The 25,594-nt window shown below is 39.1% G+C and overlaps 1 protein-coding gene across 1 annotated transcript in view; it reads right to left on the minus strand.

Annotated features, from left to right (window-relative positions):
* The window catches only part of LOC139757279 (uncharacterized), a 791,816-nt gene that overhangs the window by 299,111 nt on the left and 467,111 nt on the right, over window positions 1–25,594 (minus strand). Inside the window, exon 16 of the mRNA XM_071677629.1 lies at window positions 24,143–24,172. Within this exon, the coding sequence (XP_071533730.1) occupies window positions 24,143–24,172 (30 nt within the window). The remainder of the gene's footprint in view (window positions 1–24,142; window positions 24,173–25,594) is intronic.

The raw sequence follows: 25,594 nt of genomic DNA on the forward strand, positions 1-25,594 counted from the left end.
GGCAAGTTGTTAGAAGCAGTGAAAAGTTTTTATCGAGGATGTAAGGCATATGTACGTGTAGGAAGAGAGGAAAGTGATTGGTTCTCAGTGAATGTAGGTTTGCGGCAGGGGTGTGTGATGTCTCCATGGTTGTTTAATTTGTTTATGGATGGGGTTGTTAGGGAGGTGAATGCAAGAGTTTTGGAAAGAGGGGCAAGTATGAAGTCTGTTGGGGATGAGAGAGCTTGGGAAGTGAGTCAGTTGTTGTTCGCTGATGATACAGCGCTGGTGGCTGATTCATGTAAGAAACTGCAGAAGCTGGTGACTGAGTTTGGTAAAGTGTGTGAAAGAAGAAAGTTAAGAGTAAATGTGAATAAGAGCAAGGTTATTAGGTACAGTAGGGTTGAGGGTCAAGTCAATTGGGAGGTGAGTTTGAATGGAGAAAAACTGGAGGAAGTGAAGTGTTTTAGATATCTGAGAGTGGATCTGGCAGCGGATGGTACCATGGAAGCGGAAGTGGATCATAGGGTGGGGGAGGGGGCGAAAATTCTGGGAGCCTTGAAGAATGTGTGGAAGTCGAGAACATTATCTCGGAAAGCAAAAATGGGTATGTTTGAAGGAATAGTGGTTCCAACAACGTTGTATGGTTGCGAGGCGTGGGCTATGGATAGAGTTGTGCGCAGGAGGATGGATGTGCTGGAAATGAGATGTTTGAGGACAATGTGTGGTGTGAGGTGGTTTGATCGAGTAAGTAACGTAAGGGTAAGAGAGATGTGTGGAAATAAAAAGAGCGTGGTTGAGAGAGCAGAAGAGGGTGTTTTGAAATGGTTTGGGCACATGGAGAGAATGAGTGAGGAAAGATTGACCAAGAGGATATATGTGTCGGAGGTGGAGGGAACGAGGAGAAGTGGGAGACCAAATTGGAGGTGGAAAGATGGAGTGAAAAAGATTTTGTGTGACTGGGGCCTGAACATGCAGGAGGGTGAAAAGAGGGCAAGGAATAGAGTGAATTGGATTGATGTGGTATACCGGGGTTGATGTGCTGTCAGTGGATTGAATCAGGGCATGTGATGCGTCTGGGGTAAACCATGGGAAGCTGTGTAGGTATGTATATTTGCGTGTGTGGACGTATGTATATACATGTGTATGGGGGTGGGTTGGGCCATTTCTTTCGTCTGTTTCCTTGCGCTACCTCGCAAACGCGGGAGACAGCGACAAAGCAAAGAAAAAAAATAAATATATATATTTATATATATATATATATATATATATATATATATATATATATATATATATATATATATATATATATATATATATATATCTTTCTTTCTTTCTTTCAAACTATTCGCCATTTCCCGCATTAGCGAGGTAGCGTTAAGAACAGAGGACTGGGCCTTTGAGGGAATACCCTCACCTGGCCCAATTCTCTGTTCGTTCTTTTGGAAAATTAAAATATATAAATTTTTTTTCATACTATTCGCCACTTCCCGCATTAGCGAGGTAGCGTTAAGAACAGAGGACTTGGCCTTTGAGGGAATATATATATATAATATATATATATACATATATATATATATATATATATATATATATATATATATATATATATATATATATATATATATATATATATATGTGTGTGTGTATCTATAAGATAAAGAGTGGGAGGTGGGTTGATTAGAAAGGGTAGTGAGTGGTGGGATGAAGAAGTAAGAGTATTAGTGAAAGAGAAGAGAGAGGCATTTGGACGATTTTTGCAGGGAAAAAATGCAATTGAGTGGGAGATGTATAAAAGAAAGAGACAGGAGGTCAAGAGAAAGGTGCAAGAGGTGAAAAAAAGGGCAAATGAGAGTTGGGGTGAGAGAGTATCATTAAATTTTAGGGAGATTAAAAAGATGTTCTGGAAGGAGGTAAATAAAGTGCGTAAGACAAGGGAGCAAATGGGAACTTCAGTGAAGGGCGCAAATGGGGAGGTGATAACAAGTAGTGGTGATGTGAGAAGGAGATGGAGTGAGTATTTCGAAGGTTTGTTGAATGTGTTTGATGATAGAGTGGCAGATATAGGGTGTTTTGGTCGAGGTGGTGTGCAAAGTGAGAGGGTTAGGGAAAATGATTTGGTAAACAGAGAAGAGGTAGTGAAAGCTTTGCGGAAGATGAAAGCTGGCAAGGCAGCAGGTTTGGATGGTATTGCAGTGGAATTTATTAAAAAAGGGGGTGACTGTATTGTTGACTGGTTGGTAAGGTTATTTAATGTATGTATGACTCATGGTGAGGTGCCTGAGGATTGGCGGAATGCGTGCATAGTGCCATTGTACAAAGGCAAAGGGGATAAGAGTGAGTGCTCAAATTACAGAGGTATAAGTTTGTTGAGTATTCCTGGTAAATTATATGGGAGGGTATTGACTGAGAGGGTGAAGGCATGTACAGAGCATCAGATTGGGGAAGAGCAGTGTGGTTTCAGAAGTGGTAGAGGATGTGTGGATCAGGTGTTTGCTTTGAAGAATGTATGTGAGAAATACTTAGAAAAGCAAATGGATTTGTATGTAGCATTTATGGATCTGGAGAAGGCATATGATAGAGTTGATAGAGATGCTCTGTGGAAGGTATTAAGAATATATGGTGTGGGAGGAAAGTTGTTAGAAGCAGTGAAAAGTTTTTATCGAGGATGTAAGGCATGTGTACGTGTAGGAAGAGAGGAAAGTGATTGGTTCTCAGTGAATGTAGGTTTGCGGCAGGGGTGTGTGATGTCTCCATGGTTGTTTAATTTGTTTATGGATGGGGTTGTTAGGGAGGTAAATGCAAGAGTTTTGGAGAGAGGGGCAAGTATGAAGTCTGTTGGGGATGAGAGAGCTTGGGAAGTGAGTCAGTTGTTGTTCGCTGATGACACAGCGCTGGTGGCTGATTCATGTGTGAAACTGCAGAAGCTGGTGACTGAGTTTGGCAAAGTGTGTGGAAGAAGAAAGTTAAGAGTAAATGTGAATAAGAGCAAGGTTATTAGGTACAGTAGGGTTGAGGGTCAAGTCAATTGGGAGGTGAGTTTGAATGGAGAAAAACTGGAGGAAGTGAAGTGTTTTAGATATCTGGGAGTGGATCTGGCAGCGGATGGAACCATGGAAGCGGAAGTGGATCATAGGGTGGGGGAGGGGGCGAAAATTCTGGGGGCCTTGAAGAATGTGTGGAAGTCGAGAACATTATCTCGGAAAGCAAAAATGGGTATGTTTGAAGGAATAGTGGTTCCAACAATGTTGTATGGTTGCGAGGTGTGGGCTATGGATAGAGTTGTGCGCAGGAGGATGGATGTGCTGGAAATGAGATGTTTGAGGACAATGTGTGGTGTGAGGTGGTTTGATCGAGTGAGTAACGTAAGGGTAAGAGAGATGTGTGGAAATAAAAAGAGCGTGGTTGAGAGAGCAGAAGAGGGTGTTTTGAAGGGGTTTGGGCACATGGAGAGGATGAGTGAGGAAAGATTGACCAAGAGGATATATGTGTCGGAGGTGGAGGGAACAAGGAGAAGAGGGAGACCAAATTGGAGGTGGAAAGATGGAGTGAAAAAGATTTTGTGTGATCGGGGCCTGAACATGCAGGAGGGTGAAAGGAGGGCAAGGAATAGAGTGAATTGGAGCGATGTGGTATACCGGGGCTGACGTGCTGTCAGTGGATTGAATCAAGGCATGTGAAGCGTCTGGGGTAAACCATGGAAAGCTGTGTAGGTATGTATATATGCGTGTGTGGACGTATGTATATACATGTGTATGGGGGGGGTTGGGCCATTTCTTTCGTCTGTTTCCTTGCGCTACCTCGCAAACGCAGGAGACAACGACAAAGTATAAAAAAAAAAAAATCTATGATAAAATATCTGAGAAATGCATAAGGAACCATATGTATACAAAATTTATTACAAAGTTGACGGTTGTTCATGGGGTATGTGTGTCAAATAACATTACCTCACTCTTTAGTATTACCCAAAATTCACAGTAATTTGAGTAGACTGGAACATACCTATTCACTAAAGCCAAATGAATACTCAGTTCTGTGAAGGCAAGTTCATTTTTCTATATCATTATTCAAGGGTGAAACGTTGTGCCACCACCAATCAAGGCCATACCCAAATGATCACCTGATATAGCTAGATTGCCAGAAGAATGCTGACTGGACAAAATTTTGCTCATGCTGCAAGTGTTCTGGTCATTCCTGAAATATTGCTGTTTCATAATCATGAAGATATTGTGTTACATTAGGCCAATCATCACAAAAGAATTATTAGTTCGCAGTTGTGATTGTTGAACCAAGTCATAGGAGATCCTACATTACAAGCCAAAACAAGATGATTGCCTAAATTTACTGTCTTTAAAGTTCATATCACACGAACCTACAAAATCATGAAATGACCCCATCATGCATATTTCTTCAAATTTAGCACCTAAGCACATGTCACTTTGAATGTTAACAGCACCAGAATTGCAATGAACTTTAGAAAAATGAGTAGAAATTATCATCAAGGTCAAAAGTTTGAATCTAATATTTGATTGTTAAAACAGTGGTTGGATGGCTGGCCTCTGATTGGCTGGATAGTTTTAAAGCTGTTTAATAATCACTTAAAAAAAAATTCTGAGGCACCATTACAAATGGATATTTGACAAACCTTTCTCAGGCAGAAATAAGGCTCTAGTCTTACCAGCTTGCACATCAGACACACACACACAAAAAAAGGGTAGGCAATCTAAATCATAGTAGAAGAAACATCAAAAGCAGCAACTGTACATATAGATTGGAAAAAATGAAAAAGCATGATATACATGAACACCAGACTCATTATGAATTATAATTTCATGCCCAAATAATGATTTTGTCTGTAAAAGTTATCCTGAAAAAGTTGGCTTTGAGCCTGTGAATTGCATATTTTTAAGCCAGAATCTTCACTTGCCCTTACTTTTCATGTAGTTCTCTCACAATCCATCACATTACTCTTGATGGGGGAAAAGAAATGCTGCAGTCACACTATATGGAAAAAAATCTATAATGTGTTTTAAAGGCAGGATGAGTAATCTGCTTAAAACATACTATGATCAATGGCAAAGATGTAACTACCTAAGGCACCTAGCTATAATGTCACACCACCAAAGTTCCCCTACCATAGCAATACTAATCCCTAAAAGGCCACTGAAAAGACCATTTTCATTGAGGAAGGTTGGATGGGCATGAGGTGAAGGCAAGTGAGATTTCTAACTTAAAAACATGCTTTTCATAGACTTAAAACCAGCTTTTTAAGAAAACTTCCTCACTTGCGCTCACCTTACATGTAGCCTTAACAAAATAAGAGACAGGGGAAGAGGATTCATTCACTAAAAAGAATTATCTAAGGTAACCAACAGAGCAATCTCCGAGTTAACTTTCTCCTGAGGACTTTCTGGGAAATCCCTCTATTATTCAAGTCCAAGTATGCTTTATCTTCTAAGTGATAAGACCTCAGGATGAGATACATCTTTGAAATTATTTTATCATAGTCTTCTGAGGCTTCCAAAATATCTTATCAACTGATTATCTTGCAAGAAATGAGCCATACAAGAAGTTTTGATGATGGAATATTTTGTCAAAATGAGCATACCATTCCTAGTCAGCAATTGCTAAGAGGTCTAAGCCCATTGTGAAATCATCACTCCTAAACATAAATTAGTAAAGGTTTCTCTGCTCTAAAAGTTACAATCTATCACCTGGCTAAGCCTTTTGAAACTATGGCATATATCCCTCTGTCTATCAACCCAAAGGAAAATGAACAATAGGGTGGGTTAAAAGCAATCTGATCATGCTGAAAATAACCCTAGATCATTGCAACAGGTGTTAAAAATGCTACCTAGTACACCCTGAGGTGCTATGACATTATTAATAACTTTCTGCTCATGTTATGATCTGAAGATTTAACAAAGCACATGATATAACTCAGAATATACCTGTCACAACATCCTCCAGAAATAGTTACACTGAGTAAAGATATCTTTTGTATGCTTATCTTTACATTACTCTGGAATGCCTTCCATTATTTTCTTAAAGGTTTCAATCATTGACAATCTATTCCCAACCTCTTCTATCTTCTCTTGCAAATACTGGTTGAGGATCAAGTAAACTTACCCCCAACGATATGGTGACCATTCCCTTAGTAAGAAGTGGAAACTAACACCTTCTGCAAATTATGACACCTCATTTAACTAATGTCGTTCAAGACTGACTTACTTCCAAAACTGGTCTCTTTGTTCTATAATCTCCATAAAAGTATACTGGCACCTGCTTAGAAAGACCCTTCACCAAAATTGTCTGCCACAACTGTGTGGCTTTCAAAACTGGCCTTATGGCCAGAGAGTCTTCCAGGGAATTTTATTTGATAAATCTGAAGTGCCTTAGATGAAAAAAGGAGCCACATTGGTAAAGCCTTAAGACCTCTGACGTGATCAAATTAAGATCATGTACTTTCAGACTTATCCAATTTCCCTTCATCCACTACAAATGTCTTATACTTATATTGTAGGCTACTTCTTTTAGAACTAAGCAAGTTAACTGAATCCCACCCATAAAAATGTGCCCCTTTGAGTATTCAGTACCTTATCTCTCACCCTAAAAGTTAGCAATATTTTCCACATAAAGGTACATCTTTCCATGCATACTAATTTCACAACCATTTTCACTGAATCACTGGACTCAGAGGCAAGCTCACCAGTCATACTACCTGGAAGCAGCAAAACACCTCATCCTCACAACTGGTAAAGTTCTGATTATGGTGGACTTCAATTATGTGGAATACATGGGAAAAATTAAGACTTTCAAGGAGACAAAGAGTTGTGGACACAACTTCCTACAATGTTTTGTCTTCTTTCATACTTGTTCACTCTATAGCTTACACCCACTCTTTACCTGCAGTGTGTATTGCACCAAAGCCACAGCCCCTTATTTACAACCAAGCCCCAGAGACTATTCTGTGATTTACCCTTGGTGCTCTATACACCCTGGTTCACTCCAAAGATAGCATGTCACCACCTGTATACCACATCACTCCAATTCACTCTAACCATGCATGTCTTTCACCCACTTGCTTGCTCAGGCCCTGAGCACTCAAAATTCTATTCACTTCATCCTTTCATCCCCAGTTTGGTCTCTCCTTTCTCATTCCCTTCACTTCTGATACATAACCTCTTCATCAACCTTTCCTCACTCATTCTGTCCATATATCCCACCCATTTCAGTACACCCTCTTCAGCTCTCTCATCCCTCTTCACACCACATATCATCCTCAAACACTTCATTTCCACCACATTCACCATCTTCCATTCATTCTTATCTATGGCCCATGCTTTGCATCCATACATCGTTGTGACGACTACTATACCTTCAAGCACATCCACTTTTGCCTTCTGAGATAATGATCTCTCTTTCTACATATTCCTTAATGCTCCTACAATCTTTGTCCCCTCAACCATACCATGTTATATACTTTCTCCAGATCCATAAATACCCCATACACATCCTTGTTTCTTCAAGTATTTCTCACACACATTGTTCTGAGCAGACAATTGATCCACACACCCTGTGCCACTACAGAAACCATACTCTTTCTCCTTAGTCTTATGATGTGTGCACACCATCATCCTCTCAATCACCACCCTCCCACACAAATTACTATGTAAATTTAACAAATTTATAACTCAAGTGATTCAAACACTCACCTTTGTCCCCTTGCTTTTCTACAATAGCACTATCCATGCATTTCACCAGTCCTTAGACACCTAACCATGATTTACACATACACTAAAATCCTAACTAACCAATCAACACCATAGTCATACCTTTTTAAAAAAAATTCAATGGTAGTGCTACCCACTCCAGCTGCCTTGTCACATTTCATCCTAAGCAAGGCTTTCACTTCCTCTTCTCTTCAGCAAAGCTTGCCATGACTCTCTCACTGCATAAATCTCCTCAGCCCAAACATTATACATCTGCCACCCTACCATCAAACTCACTCAAGGATCCTTCACAGCACTCACTCCATCTTCTTCTCATCTCATCACTACCTGTTACCACTTTCCCACTTGCCCCCTTCACCACTGTTTCCATTGTTCTCTTGTTTTTCTGACATTTTCAACTTCCTTCCAAAATATCATCTTATTCTCTGATACTTGCCAACTCTAACTTGCCCTCTTTTTCATCCCTGCACCCTACTCTTGACTTCCATGAATAAGAGAATTTCTTGTATCAGTATATCACAAAGGATGAGAACCAGGGTAGCTGGTACAACATCTCAACTGGAACTTGTCTTTTCATGGAATAGTATAGAAGTTGAACATATCAAATATAATAAACTAACTGGGAAAAAGTGATCATGTATAATTTGAGTCTGACTATATGCTTGAAGAAGAAACATGAGGGGAATTGAAGGGGAGACAAGACTCGAAGAGTAAATATACTCATAGCAACTATGTAGAGCTGAATAAGTTCCTTGATGGTATGCACTTCGGAAAAGACGTTCCACAACTGTCCATAAAGAAGTGCTATACAAGGTTATATCAAATTTACAATGAAGTCATAACATGGGTAACAGAGAAAGGAAAAAAAAGAGAGAGATAGACATGGTTCATAAAAGAATGCCAAAAAGTGAGAGCTTAATTATGTACTCTGGGAAAGTAACATATGACATTTGAGCAGTCAGCATTCAAAAGATATAAGAAATATGAAATGAGTACGGCAAAATGAGGAAGTAGAAGCAAACAACTTTTAACAGGGTATTCTGCAGTAAACAAGACATTCCAAAATTTTACTTTAAGTTCATCAATACCAAATTATGGATTCAAGAGCAGCCAGGTCCTTGAGAGAGACAATCATAAAGAATGATGAGTAAATATGTGAGGAGCTGAATGCATAGTTTAGTCCTTTAACTTCTCTAGACAGAGATTCATATGAGCCAGGCAACTCCTCTAGATGTAAATCTATACATTAAGTTTTGCACCTCCATTTCAAGGTCACCCACCAAGCTTAGGTAGTTACCAAAGTGGCACTGCATGATGACTTCCACCCAGAGTCAGTCATCCTCCAGCCATAGAAGTGGCATCACATTCTTGTGATGTATCTAAAAAAGTAACCAAATGGTCTTCAAGTATAAGTGGAGGACTAGGTAGATAACCCTGAATCACCTGGTGATGATTTACTTTGGATCATATGGAGAGTGATGTTATGGTCACTGACTCTTTTAGCATTGAAGATTGACTAGGACAAGGCAGGTGTAGGGGTTTCTAACAAAAGCTGAAAAAGTGTTACCAGCATCTGCCAGCACTTAACTGTATCAGACTAGTTTGAATGGTAATTATACAAACATCTGCAATTGCTATAATGCAAATTCATTAATGAATCACACTGATTATAACATGGAAAGATTCATTATATAAGTTTTAATAATATCATAAGAAAAGATTCATTAAAAAGTTTTAATAGATTTTTCAGTGCAGGTAATATAAATGATAAAATGTGCAGTGGCAACTCACTTGACACTCAGGCCTTACTTCCACGCTTTATAGCACTGTGCTGAAACATACAGATTTTTTACACATTATCAGAGTGAAAGGAGAGGATGAAATATACTTTTGAAGTATCTTTTTTCAGAATTAAATGAATATCATTAAAATGTGTAGTTAGATATGCTTTAAATAACTTGAAAAACTGAGTTATACTGGGTTGGAAAGGAAACCCAAGTGAGGAGCTAAGGGACTAAAAGTTTTATCACAATGGAGGACATCATCCCAACACCAGCAAGGTGGGATAAGGAAAAGTCTTGGTAGGTAGTGAAAACAAGAGACATAACCATGCCATCAAATCAAAATTCCTTGACTCACATATGGCTCATGGTAATGATGGAGGCTCTCCATATATGCTGAAGGAATATGTGGATATATACACTCAACTGCTCTAAATATTGTTCAATAGGTCTTTTAGAGGAAGGCATACTGCCAAAGTTGTGAAAGAGGGCAGGTGTTATGCCTGTACTGAAGAAACATGATCAAGAAATTGTGCTGAAACACTGACTAGTCTCTCAGTGCTACATTGTCAAGCCTATATTCCAGAAAAGTGATCAGGAGCTAAAGCTGAACATACAAACCAGTCTTTTGAACAAACGTGATCTGTAAAACATTGGAAAAAACAATCAGAAAAAAAAACCGGAATACTACCTGCACAGAAGAAACCACAGTACAGTAGCAAAGAGGGAGTGACATGTTTCAACTTTATCATTTCAGACTTCTGACAATTTACAATTAGGGTAAACTGTTTCAACTTGCACAATGTATTCTTCTACTTGCAAAGTTGAGAAAAAAACATTTATATTTTTAATTTCTTAAAGAATCTTGTCTTTTAACAAAAAACATAACAATCTAACTCTTTTCACTGTGTAATAAATTTCCAAGGGGTACTCCAAAAAGTGTCAATTTCCACCCAAATATTCAATAATTAATTAGATACTTTCTTACCACCTTTTCAAAAGCAACTGGAGATATATTTCTTAGATATAGCGGTAAAATTCCTTGTAAATCATACTAGATAGATGAAAATTATTTATATTCCAAATGCAGGTAAATGGGATAAAGTATTCACCCATAAATATTTGGTACAAAACTCACTCAAGTCAATAAAAAAATAGAATCATTGTGCATTAAAAAACTTATATCAGTATGCAATATATGATCTAGATATCACATCTAAAATATAAAGAACCTTCTTGGAAAAGTGATAAATATCCAGTAAAAATAGAAATTGTCAGTTCCTACAGTTTATAATTTTTGGTGTAAATCATGATACTGAATATACAAAATCCAATATCATCCAAATAATGAATCACATATAGTCCTTCCTTAACATCATGGTTCTATTCCAAAAAAAATCGTGTCATTAAGTGAAGTGACATTAGCTGGGGCTAAACCATAAGGTGAAATGAGGGGTTAAATTCCAGTTCCCTATGGGACCCTCTCTGATAGTACTTTCACTCACATCTCAAAAATGCATCTCCAAAAACAAAGGTAATATTGTTTATTGTTCTTCATGCACAAAAAACAAACAAACACTGTTAGTTGTTTGGATGGTGTAAGTGCAACTGCCCAACTCTGGCCTGCTTACTCTGTCACTATCTACTGCATATGCATTCTAGGCTAATAGCCATTATCATCAAGAAACAATGTAGTAATATTACTTTATTAGCTTTCTCAGGTACAATGGGTGATTGGTCTGTGGAAGTTATAAACTGGGTCTGGTGGTGGGCACTACCCTTAGTAAACACTTCTTGATTTAAGAGTGGCCAGATGTGCTGTTACCTACCTGTATCACTTTTTGCTAATGTTTCAAACATATATATATTTCTCTTTTCATACATATTTGGCATTTCCTAATTTAGCAAGGTAGCATCAAGAACAGAGAACTAAGCCTTTCAGGGAAACTCTTCACATGGCCCCCTTCTCTGTTCCTTCTTTTGGAAAAGTAAAAACTGGAGGGGAGGATTTCCAGCCAACCACTCCTACCCCTTTCAGTTGCCTTCTTCGACACTAAGGGAATACATGATTAGTATTCTTTCTTCCCTATCCTCAGGGACTATATTATTTTTCTTATTATACTTTGTTGCTGTCTCTCGCATCAGCAGGGTAGCGCAAGGAAACAGACGAAGGAAAGGGCCAAACCATCCACATACACATGTATATACATAAACGCCCACACACGCACATATACATAACTATACATTTCAACGTATACATATATATACGTACACATGTACATATTCATACATGCTGCCTTCATACATTCCTGCTGCCACCCCACCACACATGAAATGGCACCCCCCCTCCCCTGCGTGCGCATGAGGTAGCACTAGGAAAAGACAAAAATGGCCACATTCTTTCACACTCAGTCTCTAGATGTCATGTGTAATGCACCCAAATCACAGCTCCCTTTCCACATCCAGGCCCCACAGACCTTTCCATGTTTTATCTCAGATGCTTCACATGCCCTGGTTCAATCCACTGACAGCACATCAACTCCGGTATACCACACTGTTCCAATTCACTCTGTTCCTGCATGCCTTTCACCCTCCTCTATGTTTAGGCTCCGATCACTCAAGATCTTTTTCACTACCTTCCTTCCACCTCCAATTTGGTCTCCTGATTCTCTTCTTCCCTTCACCACTGATACATATATCCTCTTTGTCAATCTTTTCTCACTCATTCTCTCCATGTGTCCAAACCATTTCAAGACATCCTCTTCTGCTCTCTCAACCACACTCCTTTTATTACCACACATCTCTCTTACCCTTTCATTACTTACTCAATCAAACCACCTCACGCCACATACTGTCCTCAAACATTTCATTTCTAACACATCCATCCTCCTCCACACAACCCTATCTATAGCCCATGCCTCGCAACTATATAACAGTGTTGGAGCCACTGTTCCCTCAAACATATCTATTTTTGCTCTCTGATATAATGCTCTTGCCTTCCACACATTTTCCAATGCTCCCAGAACCTCTGCCCCCTCCCTACCATGTGACTCACTTCCACTTCCATTGTTCCATCCGCTGCTAATTCCACTCCCAGATATCTAAAACACTTCACTTCCTCCAGTTTTTCTCCATTCAAACTTACCTCCCAATTAATTTGCCCATCAACCCTACTGAACCTAATAACCTTGCTCTTATTCACATTTATTCTCAGCTTTCTTCTTTCACACACTTTACCAAAATCGATCACCAACTTCTGCATTTTCACACCAGAATCAACCACCAGCACTGTATCATCAGCGAACAACAAATAACTCACTTCCCAAGCCCTCTCATCCACAACAGACTGCATACTTGCCCCTCTTTCTAAAACTCTTGCATTCACCTCCCTAACAACCCCATCCATAAACAAATTAAACAACCATGGAGACATCATGCACCACTGCTGCAAACCAACATTTACTAGGAACCAATCACTTTCCTCTCTTCCTACTCGTACACATGCCTTTCATCCTTGATAAAACCTTTTCACTGTTTCTAGCAACTTACCTCCCACACCATATACTCTTAAAACATTCCACAAAGCATCTCTATCCACCCTATCATATGCCTTCTCCAGGTCCATAAATGGTGTGTACAAAGCCATCTGTTTTTCTAAGTACTTCTCACATACATTCTTCACAGCAAACACCTGATCCACACATCCTCTACCTTTTCTGAAACCACACTGCTCTTCCCAATTTTGATGCTCTGGACATGCCTTTACCCTCTAAATAAATTCTCTCCCATATAATTTCCCAGGAATACTCAACAAACTTATGCCTCTGTAATATGAACACTCACCTTTGTCCCCTTTGCCTTTGTACAATGGCACTATGCATGCATTAAACCAATCCTTAGGAACTTCACCATGATCCGTATATACACTGAATATCCTTACCAACCAATCAACAACACCACAGTCAGCTTCTTTTTTTTAATAAATTTCATTGCCGCACCATCCAAACCCGCCACCTTGCCGGTTTTCATCTTCAGCAAAGCTTTCACTACCTCTTCTCTGTTCACCAAACCATTCTCCCTGACCCTCTCACTTTGCACTCCACCCCGACCAAAACACCCTATATCTGCCACTCTATCATCAAACACATTCAACAAACCTTCAAAATATTCACTCCATCTCCTTCTCACTTTATCACTACTTGTTATTATCTCTCCATTAGCCCCCTTCACCAAAGTTCCCATTTGTTCCCTTGTCTTAACCACTTTATTTACCTCCTTCCAAAACATCTTTTTATTCTCCCTAAAATTTAATGATCCTCTCTCACCCCAACTCTCTTTTGCCCTCTTGCACCTTTCTCCTAACTCCTGCCTCTTTCTTTTATACATCTCCCACTCATTTGCATTATTTCCCTGCAAAAATCGTCCAAATGCCTCTCGCTTCTCTTTCACTAACAATCTTATTTTTTCCCACCATTTACTACCCTTTCAAATCTGCCCACCTCCCACATTTCTCATGTCACATGCATCTTTTGCGCAAGCCATCAATGCTTCCCTAAATTCATCCCATTCCTCCCCCACTCCCCTTATGTCATTTGCTCTCACCTTTTGCCATTCTGCACTCAATCTCTCCTGGTACTTCCTCACACAAGTCTCCTTTCCAAGCTTGCTTACTCTCATCACTCTCTTCTCCCCAACATTCTCTCTTCTTTTCTGAAAACCTCTACAAATCTTCACCTTCGCCTCCACATGATAATGATCAGACATCCCTCCAGTTGCCCTCTCAACACATTAATATCCAAAAGTCTCTCTTTTACACGCCTATCAATTAACGCATAATCCAATAATGCCTTCTGGCTGTCTCTCCTACTCACATATGTATACTTATGTATATCTCTATTTTTAAACCAGGTATTCCCAATAACCATTCCTTTTTCAGCAGACAAATCCACAGGCTCTTCACCATTTCCATTTACAACACTAAACACCCCATGTACACCAATTATACCCTAAACTGCCACATTACTCACCTTTGCATTCAAATAACTCATCATTATAACCCAGTCTTGTGTATCAAAGCTGCTAACACACTCACTCAGCTGTTCCCAGAACATTTGCCTCTCATGATCTTTCTTCTCATGACTAGGTGCATAGGCACCAATAATCACCCATCTCTCTCCATCCACTTTCAGTTTTACCCACATCAATCTAGAGTTTACTTTCTTACACTCTATCACATTCCCTCAACTCCTACTTCCGGAGTTATTTGAATATGATCACTTAATTCTTTTGTTAACTATCCAAAAGTATTCTACTTCCGGAGTTATTTGAATATGATCACTTAATTCTTTTGTTAACTATGCAAAAGTATTCTTGGTTACAGGAGTTACTAGCAGATGATGATGATATCAAAATATTCATGATGGGTCTGAGTAAGACTCTTTGTGACCCCTGTAAACCTTTTGTGCTACTGGTCACTGGATGAGCATGGTGGGCACAATATAAACTTGCTTGAGGACATTGGCACAATGAATTATAGACCATCCTCATGTCAACTGAAGTGTTAATGAGCATACTATCATAAAATTAAAGATTATCCAGGCATAAAAAGCCTCCTTTCTGAACTCAAATGTGCAAAATACTACAGGTAGGTAACAGCTCTTATGGCTCATTTTACAGACAATATGCTATTGAAAAAATTAGGAAAGGTTTTATATTGTAAAACATCAATTCAATCGAAGAACTCTCATCAAGAGGGTGTCCTTAGCAAAAGTGTCTCCACTTATCCCTGTCCTTAACTGCCTCACTCGCATACACCATTCCATGCATTCCTCCCCGATTTTTCTCCCTCCAGTCCTCTTTACTCTGTTTTCCCATGTCACAAGTGGTCTTCCTCTCATACTATCATGCATTCTCCTTATAAACTCATCTTGCATTCTTTCCACATGCCAAAACCACCTCAAAGTAATTCATGTCACCCACTCTACCACACCACTATTCATTCCCTTTGTATTTCCTGCCATAATGAATTTCTCATACACCACCTTATTGCTTTCTTCATTCCATCTGGTCATACCACATGCTCTTCTTAATGAATTATTTCCACAACCTGGATTCTTCAAAAGTCATTTACACAATTATTTCATAAATTCAGTGATACTCTGAGAAAAACACCAGAAATAAACTGTATAAACAGGGACACTAGAAAGCTAATGTACAGCAGCAGGGAATCAGTGATAGATTAAAAATCTGCTGAGCAGAATTACATTTTCCTATCAAGTTACACTTTTTTCTTTTATTTTTACCAGAAAACCCAGTCATGAGCAAATCAGGCCTCCTGTTGTCTATCTTATTCATGTAAACTCATCTCATGTCCATGTTTTTGCTGCATTGGTCTGGGTTGGGAGGACGATGCTGTCCCTTAATCTTTTCTTCATTTCCATACTTACAACTCGACTCTTCATCACTCTTTTAAGATACTCACTGAATCTTCCACCCTGTACTGCCACCTCCCTTACTTCTTCCTTAACCTACATATTCAAATTCTGGCACCTCTTTCAGTTTTCTCCCCTCATATCTATGACACAGGTTACCCACTATCTTTCCTCACTGTAGAGAACTTTGCAAAATCTACACTTTCATTCTATTTTCTTTCAGATGCCATTACTATACTTTTACTTGCATTTACCTTTAATCACTTATGCTTACACACATCATAAAACACATTAACAACCTTCTGCTACTACTTTTCACCCTCAGCAAATAACACAGTATCATCCACAAACGGGCTTGTCACTAGCCACCAAACCTTATCACCACACTCAATCACCACACCTCTTTTCCCTTGTTTTGCTTCCATCTTTCTCATCATTATCTATCTATATCTCTAATGCCTATTCCCTCTGGGAACTCCCATCAAGGACGTGGCCAAAACAAAAGAGTCCACTTATCCTTGTATGCCACCCTCGCATACACCATTCCATGCAGTCTTCCACCATTTCTCTCCCTGTAACCTTTCACTCTATTTTCCCATGTCACAAGTGGTCTTCCTCTCGCATCATCCCCTTTAACTGTCCTATCAAACACTCTCCCTGTCACATAAGCATTTTGCATTCTTTCCATATGCCCAAACCACCTTAAAGTACAACATTTCATTGACTCTACAATTCCACAATTCATTCCCTTTGCACTCTTTACCATCCCACATCTCCCACGCACCCCCTCATTTTTTTCTTCATTCTGTCTAGTCATACAACATAAGCCTCTCAAATAGTTTATTTCCACAGCTTGGATTCTTGGCCTTTGTGACTCATTCCACGTCCATGTTTCTTAAGTCAAGGATCTGGATTCCCCAAACTTTGATGTTATTAGGTTCTAGGTCTGTCTTCCAACTACCATACTTTTCCTGTCATGCCTACAGCTCTTCTAATCCTAAAAATTTTACATCTTTCTTTGATTATCTAAACTTCTGTCATGAGAATAATGGCATCCCCTCACCCACATGCCAAGGTCCTCTAGTTAGGGAATTTTAACATTCACAATAGGGAATAGTTGAATTCCTTCCACATGGATGGTGGGGGGATTGATGCCCTCGTGTTCTCCATTTTCAGGGATCTAGAGCAATTCAACTCCCATCCCATCCATATTCCTGACTGCTGTGACCACTCTCCAATATTCTGGTTCTGTTCTTCACCTCTAATCTTTCGCACTTTAACAACACAATCTCACCCCAGTTGGTTCTTCTGATGACACTCTCATAAATGAATCTATTGTAATGGCACTTTCCCCTATGACAGCCTCTCCTAAATAGGCTAACTGGAATAACTTACAAAAATTCTTTCCTGACTTCTCCAAGGCAAATTACTGTCTCTTAAAGTGGCGGTGCTTCTGTCTCCACCAAACATATAGAAGAGGCTATTGTTGCTGGAATGGAAGAATATATCCTCTCTTCCTCCAAGACAACCTATTCTTCCAATCCATGGATCACAGTTCCTGTTCTGAGGTCATTCTCCTAAGGGATCAGGAATATGAGGTTTGGAAAAACTCTCCCTTCTCCCAACCTCATTTCAGCATGTACCATTGCCTGCAATCACTGCAAGTACATCATTTGTGAGGCAAAGCATTCCTTTACTCAGAGGAAGTGCCCTAACCTCTCCTCATCATCTACTGATAGGTTTTTCCTGTCTTTAGCTGAGGGCATCGCTGACAAGTTCTGTTGCTCTACCTTTCCTTCACTTTTCTCTTCCTGATGCTACCATAACTGTCTCTCCCACAGACAAAACTTATAACACATAACTCAGTACAGAAACTCACAGCAAGTAAAAGCATAGGTGTACAAATTTCATAGACTTCTATGAAAGTGTGATCCCATATTCAAAGAGATGGATTGGTAGAATGTGTATTCCTGAATGTCCAGAAAGCTTTGACACTAAACAACAGAGGAGTTTAATCAAGAAACCAATATACAGGCAAAAATATGGGCTACACTCTTTACTAGAGAGATTAGCTAAGAACAGAGACTAGAGAAACATCCTTGAAATGGGCAGGGTTCCCCAGTGGCATGCTACAGGGATTAGTTTTAAGCCAATTGCTTTTCTTGGCAAATGTAGATGAATTACCTGAAGGACTGGAATCTTACCTGAACATGTTTGCAAATCATACCAATGTCATGAGAGATATAAGAAATTAGATGACTGCCCCAGCTTACAGGAGACCTAGATAAACTTTGAAGTTGGCTTGATAAATGGTTGATGAATATTAATCAGATTAAGTGCAAAGTAATAACAATAGAACAAATTGAAAAAAAGTAGAAGGATGATTTTCATCTTGTGGAAAATAAGTTACAGGGAACTGTATGTGAAAGAGATTTAGGGGTTGACACTGTGCCTAATCTATTGACAGAGCTCCACATTCGGAGAATTAAGAAGGCAAGCAATTAGGCAAGAAGCTTGTTAGAAATCATATGGAGAAGTACTGCTTTAGTGCAAGAGTGGTGGATATTTAGAGCTGACTAAGTAATGATATTGTAAAAGTAAGCAGTATACAGATATCTATAATATTTTCTACTTGATGGCAAAGAAAGTTCAGGAGGTGTGGTCCCACAAGTATAGAGCTCTCTCCCAGTACTGTAGAAAAAGGAGAATTTATTCACATCAAGACATGAAAACAATGACAAATATACTATCCTTTTCAAGGGTCATTGTTATTGTCATTTCTTAATGATGAAAAACATCTTTAAGTTAATACATGAAAGAAACAGACGATAATCTATGGTTTCCTAAGACCATTATTAATGTCATTCTTGAATAGTAGCAACATATCAACATTCCTATATATATATATATATATATATATATATATATATATATATATATATATATATATATCAAAGCAAAAAAAAAAATATATATATATATATATATTTTTTTTTTTTTTATACTTTGTCGCTGTCTCCCGCGTTTGCGAGGTAGCGCAAGGAAACAGACGAAAGAAATGGCCCCCCCCCCCATACACATGTATATACATATGTCCACACACGCAAATATACATACCTACACAGCTTTCCATGGTTTACCCCAGACGCTTCACATGCCTTGATTCAATCCACTGACAGCACGTCAACCCCTGTATACCACATCGCTCCAATTCACTCTATTCCTTGCCCTCCTTTCACCCTCCTGCATGTTCAGGCCCCGATCACACAAAATCCTTTTCACTCCATCTTTCCACCTCCAATTCGGTCTCCCTCTTCTCCTCGTTCCCTCCACCTCCGACACATATATCCTCTTGGTCAATCTTTCCTCACTCATTCTCTCCATGTGCCCAAACCATTTCAAAACACCCTCTTCTGCTCTCTCAACCACGCTCTTTTTATTTCCACACCTCTCTCTTACCCTTACGTTACTTACTCGATCAAACCACCTCACACCACACATTGTCCTCAAACATCTCACTTCCAGCACATCCATCCTCCTGCGAACAACTCTATCCATAGCCCACGCCTCGCAACCATACAACATTGTTGGAACCACTATTCCTTCAAACATACCCATTTTTGCTTTCCGGGATAATGTTCTCGACTTCCACACATTTTCAAGGCTCCCAAAATTTTCGCCCCCTCCCCCACCCTATGATCCACTTCCGCTTCCATGGTTCCATCCGCTGACAGATCCACTCCCAGATATCTAAAACACTTCACTTCCTCCAGTTTTTCTCCATTCAAACTCACCTCCCAATTGACTTGACCCTCAACCCTACTGTACCTAATAACCTTGCTCTTATTCACATTTACTCTTAACTTTCTTCTTCCACACACTTTACCAAACTCCGTCACTAGCTTCTGCAGTTTCTCACATGAATCCGCCACCAGCGCTGTATCATCAGCGAACAACAACTGACACACTTCCCAAGCTCTCTCATATATATATATATATATATATATATATATATATATATATATATATATATGATAGAGTTGATAGAGATGCTCTGTGGAAGGTATTAAGAATATATGGTGTGGGAGGCAAGTTGTTAGAAGCAGTGAAAAGCTTTTATCGAGGATGTAAGGCATGTGTACGTGTAGGAAGAGAGGAAAGTGATTGGTTCTCAGTGAATGTAGGTTTGCGGCAGGGGTGTGTGATGTCTCCATGGTTGTTTAATTTGTTTATGGATGGGGTTGTTAGGGAGGTGAATGCAAGAGTTTTGGAAAGAGGGGCAAGTATGAAGTCTGTTGGGGATGAGAGAGCTTGGGTAGTGAGTCAGTTGTTGTTCGCTGATGATACAGCGCTTGTGGCTGATTCATGTGAGAAACTACAGAAGCTGGTGACTGAGTTTGGTAAAGTGTGTGAAAGAAGAAAGTTAAGAGTAAATGTGAATAAGAGCAAGGTTATTAGGTACAGTAGGGTTGAGGGTCAAGTCAACTGGGAGGTGAGTTTGAATGGAGAAAAACTGGAGGAAGTGAAGTGTTTTAGATATCTGGGAGTGGATCTGGCAGCGGATGGAACCATGGAAGTGGAAGTGGATCATAGGGTGGGGGAGGGGGCGAAAATTCTGGGAGCCTTGAAGAATGTGTGGAAGTCGAGAACATTATCTCGGAGAGCAAAAATGGGTATGTTTGAAGGAATAGTGGTTCCAACAATGTTGTATGGTTGCGAGGCGTGGACTATGGATAGAGTTGTGCGCAGGAGGATGGATGTGCTGGAAATGAGATGTTTGAGGACAATGTGTGGTGTGAGGTGGTTTGATCGAGTAAATAACGTAAGGGTAAGAGAGATGTGTGGAAATAAAAAGAGCGTGGTTGAGAGAGCAGAAGAGGGTGTTTTGAAATGGTTTGGTCACATGGAGAGAATGAGTGAGGAAAGATTGACCAAGAGGATATATGTGTCGGAGGTGGAGGGAACGAGGAGAAGAGGGAGACCAAATTGGAGGTGGAAAGATGGAGTGAAAAAGATTTTGTGTGATCGGGGCCTGAACATGCAGGAGGGTGAAAGGAGGGCAAGGAATAGAGTGAATTGGAGCGATGTGGTATACCGGGGTTGACGTGCTGTCAGTGGATTGAATCAAGGCATGTGAAGCGTCTGGGGTAAACCATGGAAAGCTGTGTAGGTATGTATATTTGCATGTGTGGACGTATGTATATACATGTGTATGGGGGTGGGTTGGGCCATTTCTTTCGTCTGTTTCCTTGCGCTACCTCGCAAACGCGGGAGACAGCGACAAAGCAAAAAAAAAAAAAAATATATATTATCCCTGGGGATAGGGGATTAAGAATACTTCCCACGTATTCCCTGCGTGTCGTAGAAGGCGACTAAAAGGGGAGGGAGCGGGGGGCTGGAAATCCTCCCCTCTCGGTTTTTTTTTTTTTTTTTTTTTTCCAATTTTCCAAAAGAAGGAACAGAGAATTGGGCCAGGTGAGGGTATTCCCTCAAAGGCCCAGTCCTCTGTTCTTAACGCTACCTCGCTAATGCGGGAAATGGCGAATAGTTTGAAAAAAAAAAAAAAAAAATATATATATATATATATATATATATACACACCATCTTTTATGTCAAACTGTTTCTCTTGCCCAAGCAAAGTAGCATCAGGAACAAACAAACAGTGGTTTCGTTTGCACTCATCCACTCTGTAGCTGTTATATATGATTAATGTAATGAAACTAGTATCTACCATTCACACCCAATAGCCAAGCCCCACAGACTCTCATGGTTTACCATGAATACTTCATATGCCTGGTTTGGTTTGCAGACAGCACATCGCCACCATATCAATCCAATTCATTCTATCGCATGCATTTTGCTTACCTTCCTAAATGTCAGGCTCCAACTCCCTGCAGCTTCTTCCACTTTACCCTTCCATCTCTCTCTTAAGTCTCTCCTTGCTCCCTCCACTTCAGACACATAGATCCTCGAAATCAGTCAATTTTTGCTTATCCCCCCATGTATTCAAATTGTCTAAGCACTCACTGGTCAACACTCTCACTCAAACTGCTCTTACTATGACATCTCTGTCTCAAACTGCTGTCCCTTACACAATCAACCTGCATCACACCACATATTGCCTTCAGGCATTTCATTTCTGGCACATCCACTCTCTTCCCTTTCTTCATTGAGAACAAGACACCTCCATACAACACTTTTGGGACTATTTTGTCTTCAAACAATTCATCTTTGCCCTAACAGACACTGACCTCTCCCTCCACACACACATCTTACTGCACCAGTACCTTGGCCCCTCTCTTCTGGCCTATGATTCAATTCAGCCCCACTAGTTCCACTTGTTGGCACATACATTCTCATGTAACTAAAGCACTCCTATTCCCCTAGTCCTCCCCATTCAAACAGGTACTTTACTCAAAAACCTGGTCCACCTGATTACCTCTATTTTGTCCACATTTGCTCTCAACTTTCTTCTATCTTCTTTCATCTGTCACTGTCACTAACTTCTGAAGTATGCAAGAACAGCATTAAGAATATACTGTATCTTTAAGAACTTGGCACTTTTAAAGTTACCAAGATGATATATTAAATCAATGATATTAGTCAACTTCTTAGAATGCTGAATCAGTAGCACAAAGTAACTATGAGAATGACAACCATTTTTGAAAAACAATACATCTATGATATAATGATATAATCAAAGGGAGTTTTGTTCCATGAAACAAATCAATATGCTTTTGCAGACAGAAAATTTCTCTATTGTAAACTTATGTTCACATTTTATAAGGTGGTGAAAGTGACTCAGTTGTTTCATTTGTCACTACTGTAAATAAGTGAAACAGTTAAACATACAAGTTTGTACATAGAATATTCTTTTCAGGGGGCTACAAAGGTTAGAATTATTGTGAAAAGAAAATATATCAATAATCATGATTACTGAGTAAGTTCACTGTTTAATGTATTGCTCAAGAAGAAGAGATCAATTTCACAATCCTCCCCCATATACCCCTCCTGTCACACCCCTTCCTGAAAAACGATTGCATTTCCATCCTCTCTTGTCATTTTGCCACACCTAATCGTACATGAGGCTTTCATCAACTCTCTTTACACGATTTGCCATGACTTATTCTGCATGCCAATTCATCCCAAACACCTTACATCCAATGCCCTATCATTTAACACATATAAAAAAGTCTTTCAAAATACTCATTCCATCTCTTTTAATCTTTTCCTTCCCTAATATGACTTCCCTATCCACTCCCATTGCTGCTCCCATTTGTTCTCTTGTTCTCACAATATTCATTTCCTCACACGATATTTTCTTAATTTCTCTAAAGTTCATCGTTACTCTCTCTATCCATCTCTCACTTGACCACTTTTTTTAGCTCTCGTACCTTTCTCTTGACCTCCTGCTGCTTACTCTTGTACTCCTCTCAATCACTCGCACCTCTTCCCTGCAGATACCATCCATACACTTACCTGAAAGAAATTATTGGTAATCTATTACTGTACTTCCCACTGGTCATCCATTACCAATCTTCAGAAACAATAAAGCCCATTATATCCAGAGAAAATCAAAATGATGGATCAAATGTTTACCTCCATAACTAACCAAACTGAACAGCACTCTCCAGTCAAATTACCACCCATGTATCATCTATTCATGTTGGAAGTTATCTTACTAATGATATCCAACATATCACATAATAAAGTACATTAACTCACAAAGTATGCATTTCTTTAATGAACACATATATCCTGAACAGGGGTACAGCTAACCACCTTGACTGTCAATGACTTCTGACAGATAGGCATTGTTAGGGGTTTCAGTGGTGTGACATTATAGCTAAATTGCACACAGGTGTTACAACTTAACTAAAGCCTATATCACTTCAAAGTAGACAATTCACACAGCCCTCAGGATACAATTACAAACTTACATACATTAATTACATCTTCTGCATGCATTAGGCATGATTGTGGCATAATTAGTTATCTGTTAACTTCCCTCACCTCAACAGCTCATATGAGAACTATTTGAAAAGCAAGGGCAAATGAAAAAAATACTTAAAAAAAATGCACTTTCTTGTTTACAAAAGAGCAATATGGCTGTGCACATCAATGATCTTACAACACACTATACTTGATGATCTATACACACACAACTTGTACGATCATCATAAAACTAATCATACTTTGTAATCATATTGGTTTTTACCTTGAACATTGAACGAGGCTTCCACAGAGGCTGTAAACAGGAAGAAGGAATCATAGTATACATCATATGAGAAATAACTTGAAGGATCATCATATGCAGGGCATGCATTCTTAGTAAGTTCCCATGGGAAAAACTATATATACAAATAAATAATCATATATATATATATATATATATATATATATATATATATATATATATATATATATATATATATATATATATATATACATACATACATACATACATACATACATACATATATATATATATATATATATATATATATATATATATATATATATATATATATATATATATATATACACATACATACATACATATATATATATATATATATATATATATATATATATATATATATATATATATATATATATACCTTACCTTCCTGCCCCAGGAGTCCCTTCAATCCTTATAAGGCCCTTGCAACATTCAAGAAGCTGGCCACGTCCACCAGTCAGGATCACAGGTCATAAAGTATTGTGATGTTGTGTGTGCATCTACTATGTGCAAAAAGAGCAAGGCAATTGGCATGAAAGTGCTCGGTGTCATTTTGTGGTAGTTGCATTGTGAGCATGAAGGATTTTGGGATATGTTGAAATGGTGTTTGTAGTATTGTAGAAGTGATGAGTAATGTCCAAAATATAAATGGGAGTGTGACTTGTGTTTGTCTGCAAAGTGTGTTTCTGATGGGTTGGAGTTTATGACTTATGTAGGAGGCCAGTTGTTTGGTTCCTGCCAGGTTATTTCAGTACATATTCCTGTGAGTCCACGGGGAAAATGAAACACGACAAGTTCCCAAGTGTACTTTCGTGTAATAATCACATCATCAGGGGAGACACAAGAGAGAAATATAAGTCAGTTGATATACATCGAAGAGACGAAGCTAGGGCGCCATTTGGTGAACATGTTTACCAAATGGCAACCTAGCTTCATTTCTTCGATGTATATCAACTGACTTATATTTCTCTCTTGTGTCTCCCCGGATGATGTGATTATTACACGAAAGTGCACTTGGGAACTTATCGCGTTTCATTTACCCCGTGGACTCATAGGAATATCTTGATCATGCGCAAAATTGTGATCCTTTCCAACATTCATTACATATGTGTGTCAATGTTATATATGTTAGGAGTAGGGGATCTGTGACTAGAGGTTAATGAAGCATGAAGCAGGGGTATGCATTTTATTTCTACTTGGGGGTTAGTTGTCAGTTACAAAGTGGTTAGGGCAGGAGGGGTCTAACAGTGTTGCATAGAATTGTGTGCTGAGTATGTTAAGGTGGGAGCATACAGGGAAAACTCTATATCACTGTGAAGTTGATGCGTGTTTATGGTTGCTAGGCAGCTGCTGATTTTTCTGCATGCACTAATTTCTGATGTTTGCAGCTTTGTTATATTTGATTCTGGAAGGGTGGAAAACCAGGCA

Source organism: Panulirus ornatus, chromosome 2 (assembly GCF_036320965.1).
Source record: "Panulirus ornatus isolate Po-2019 chromosome 2, ASM3632096v1, whole genome shotgun sequence".
Lineage (NCBI taxonomy): Eukaryota > Metazoa > Arthropoda > Malacostraca > Decapoda > Palinuridae > Panulirus > Panulirus ornatus.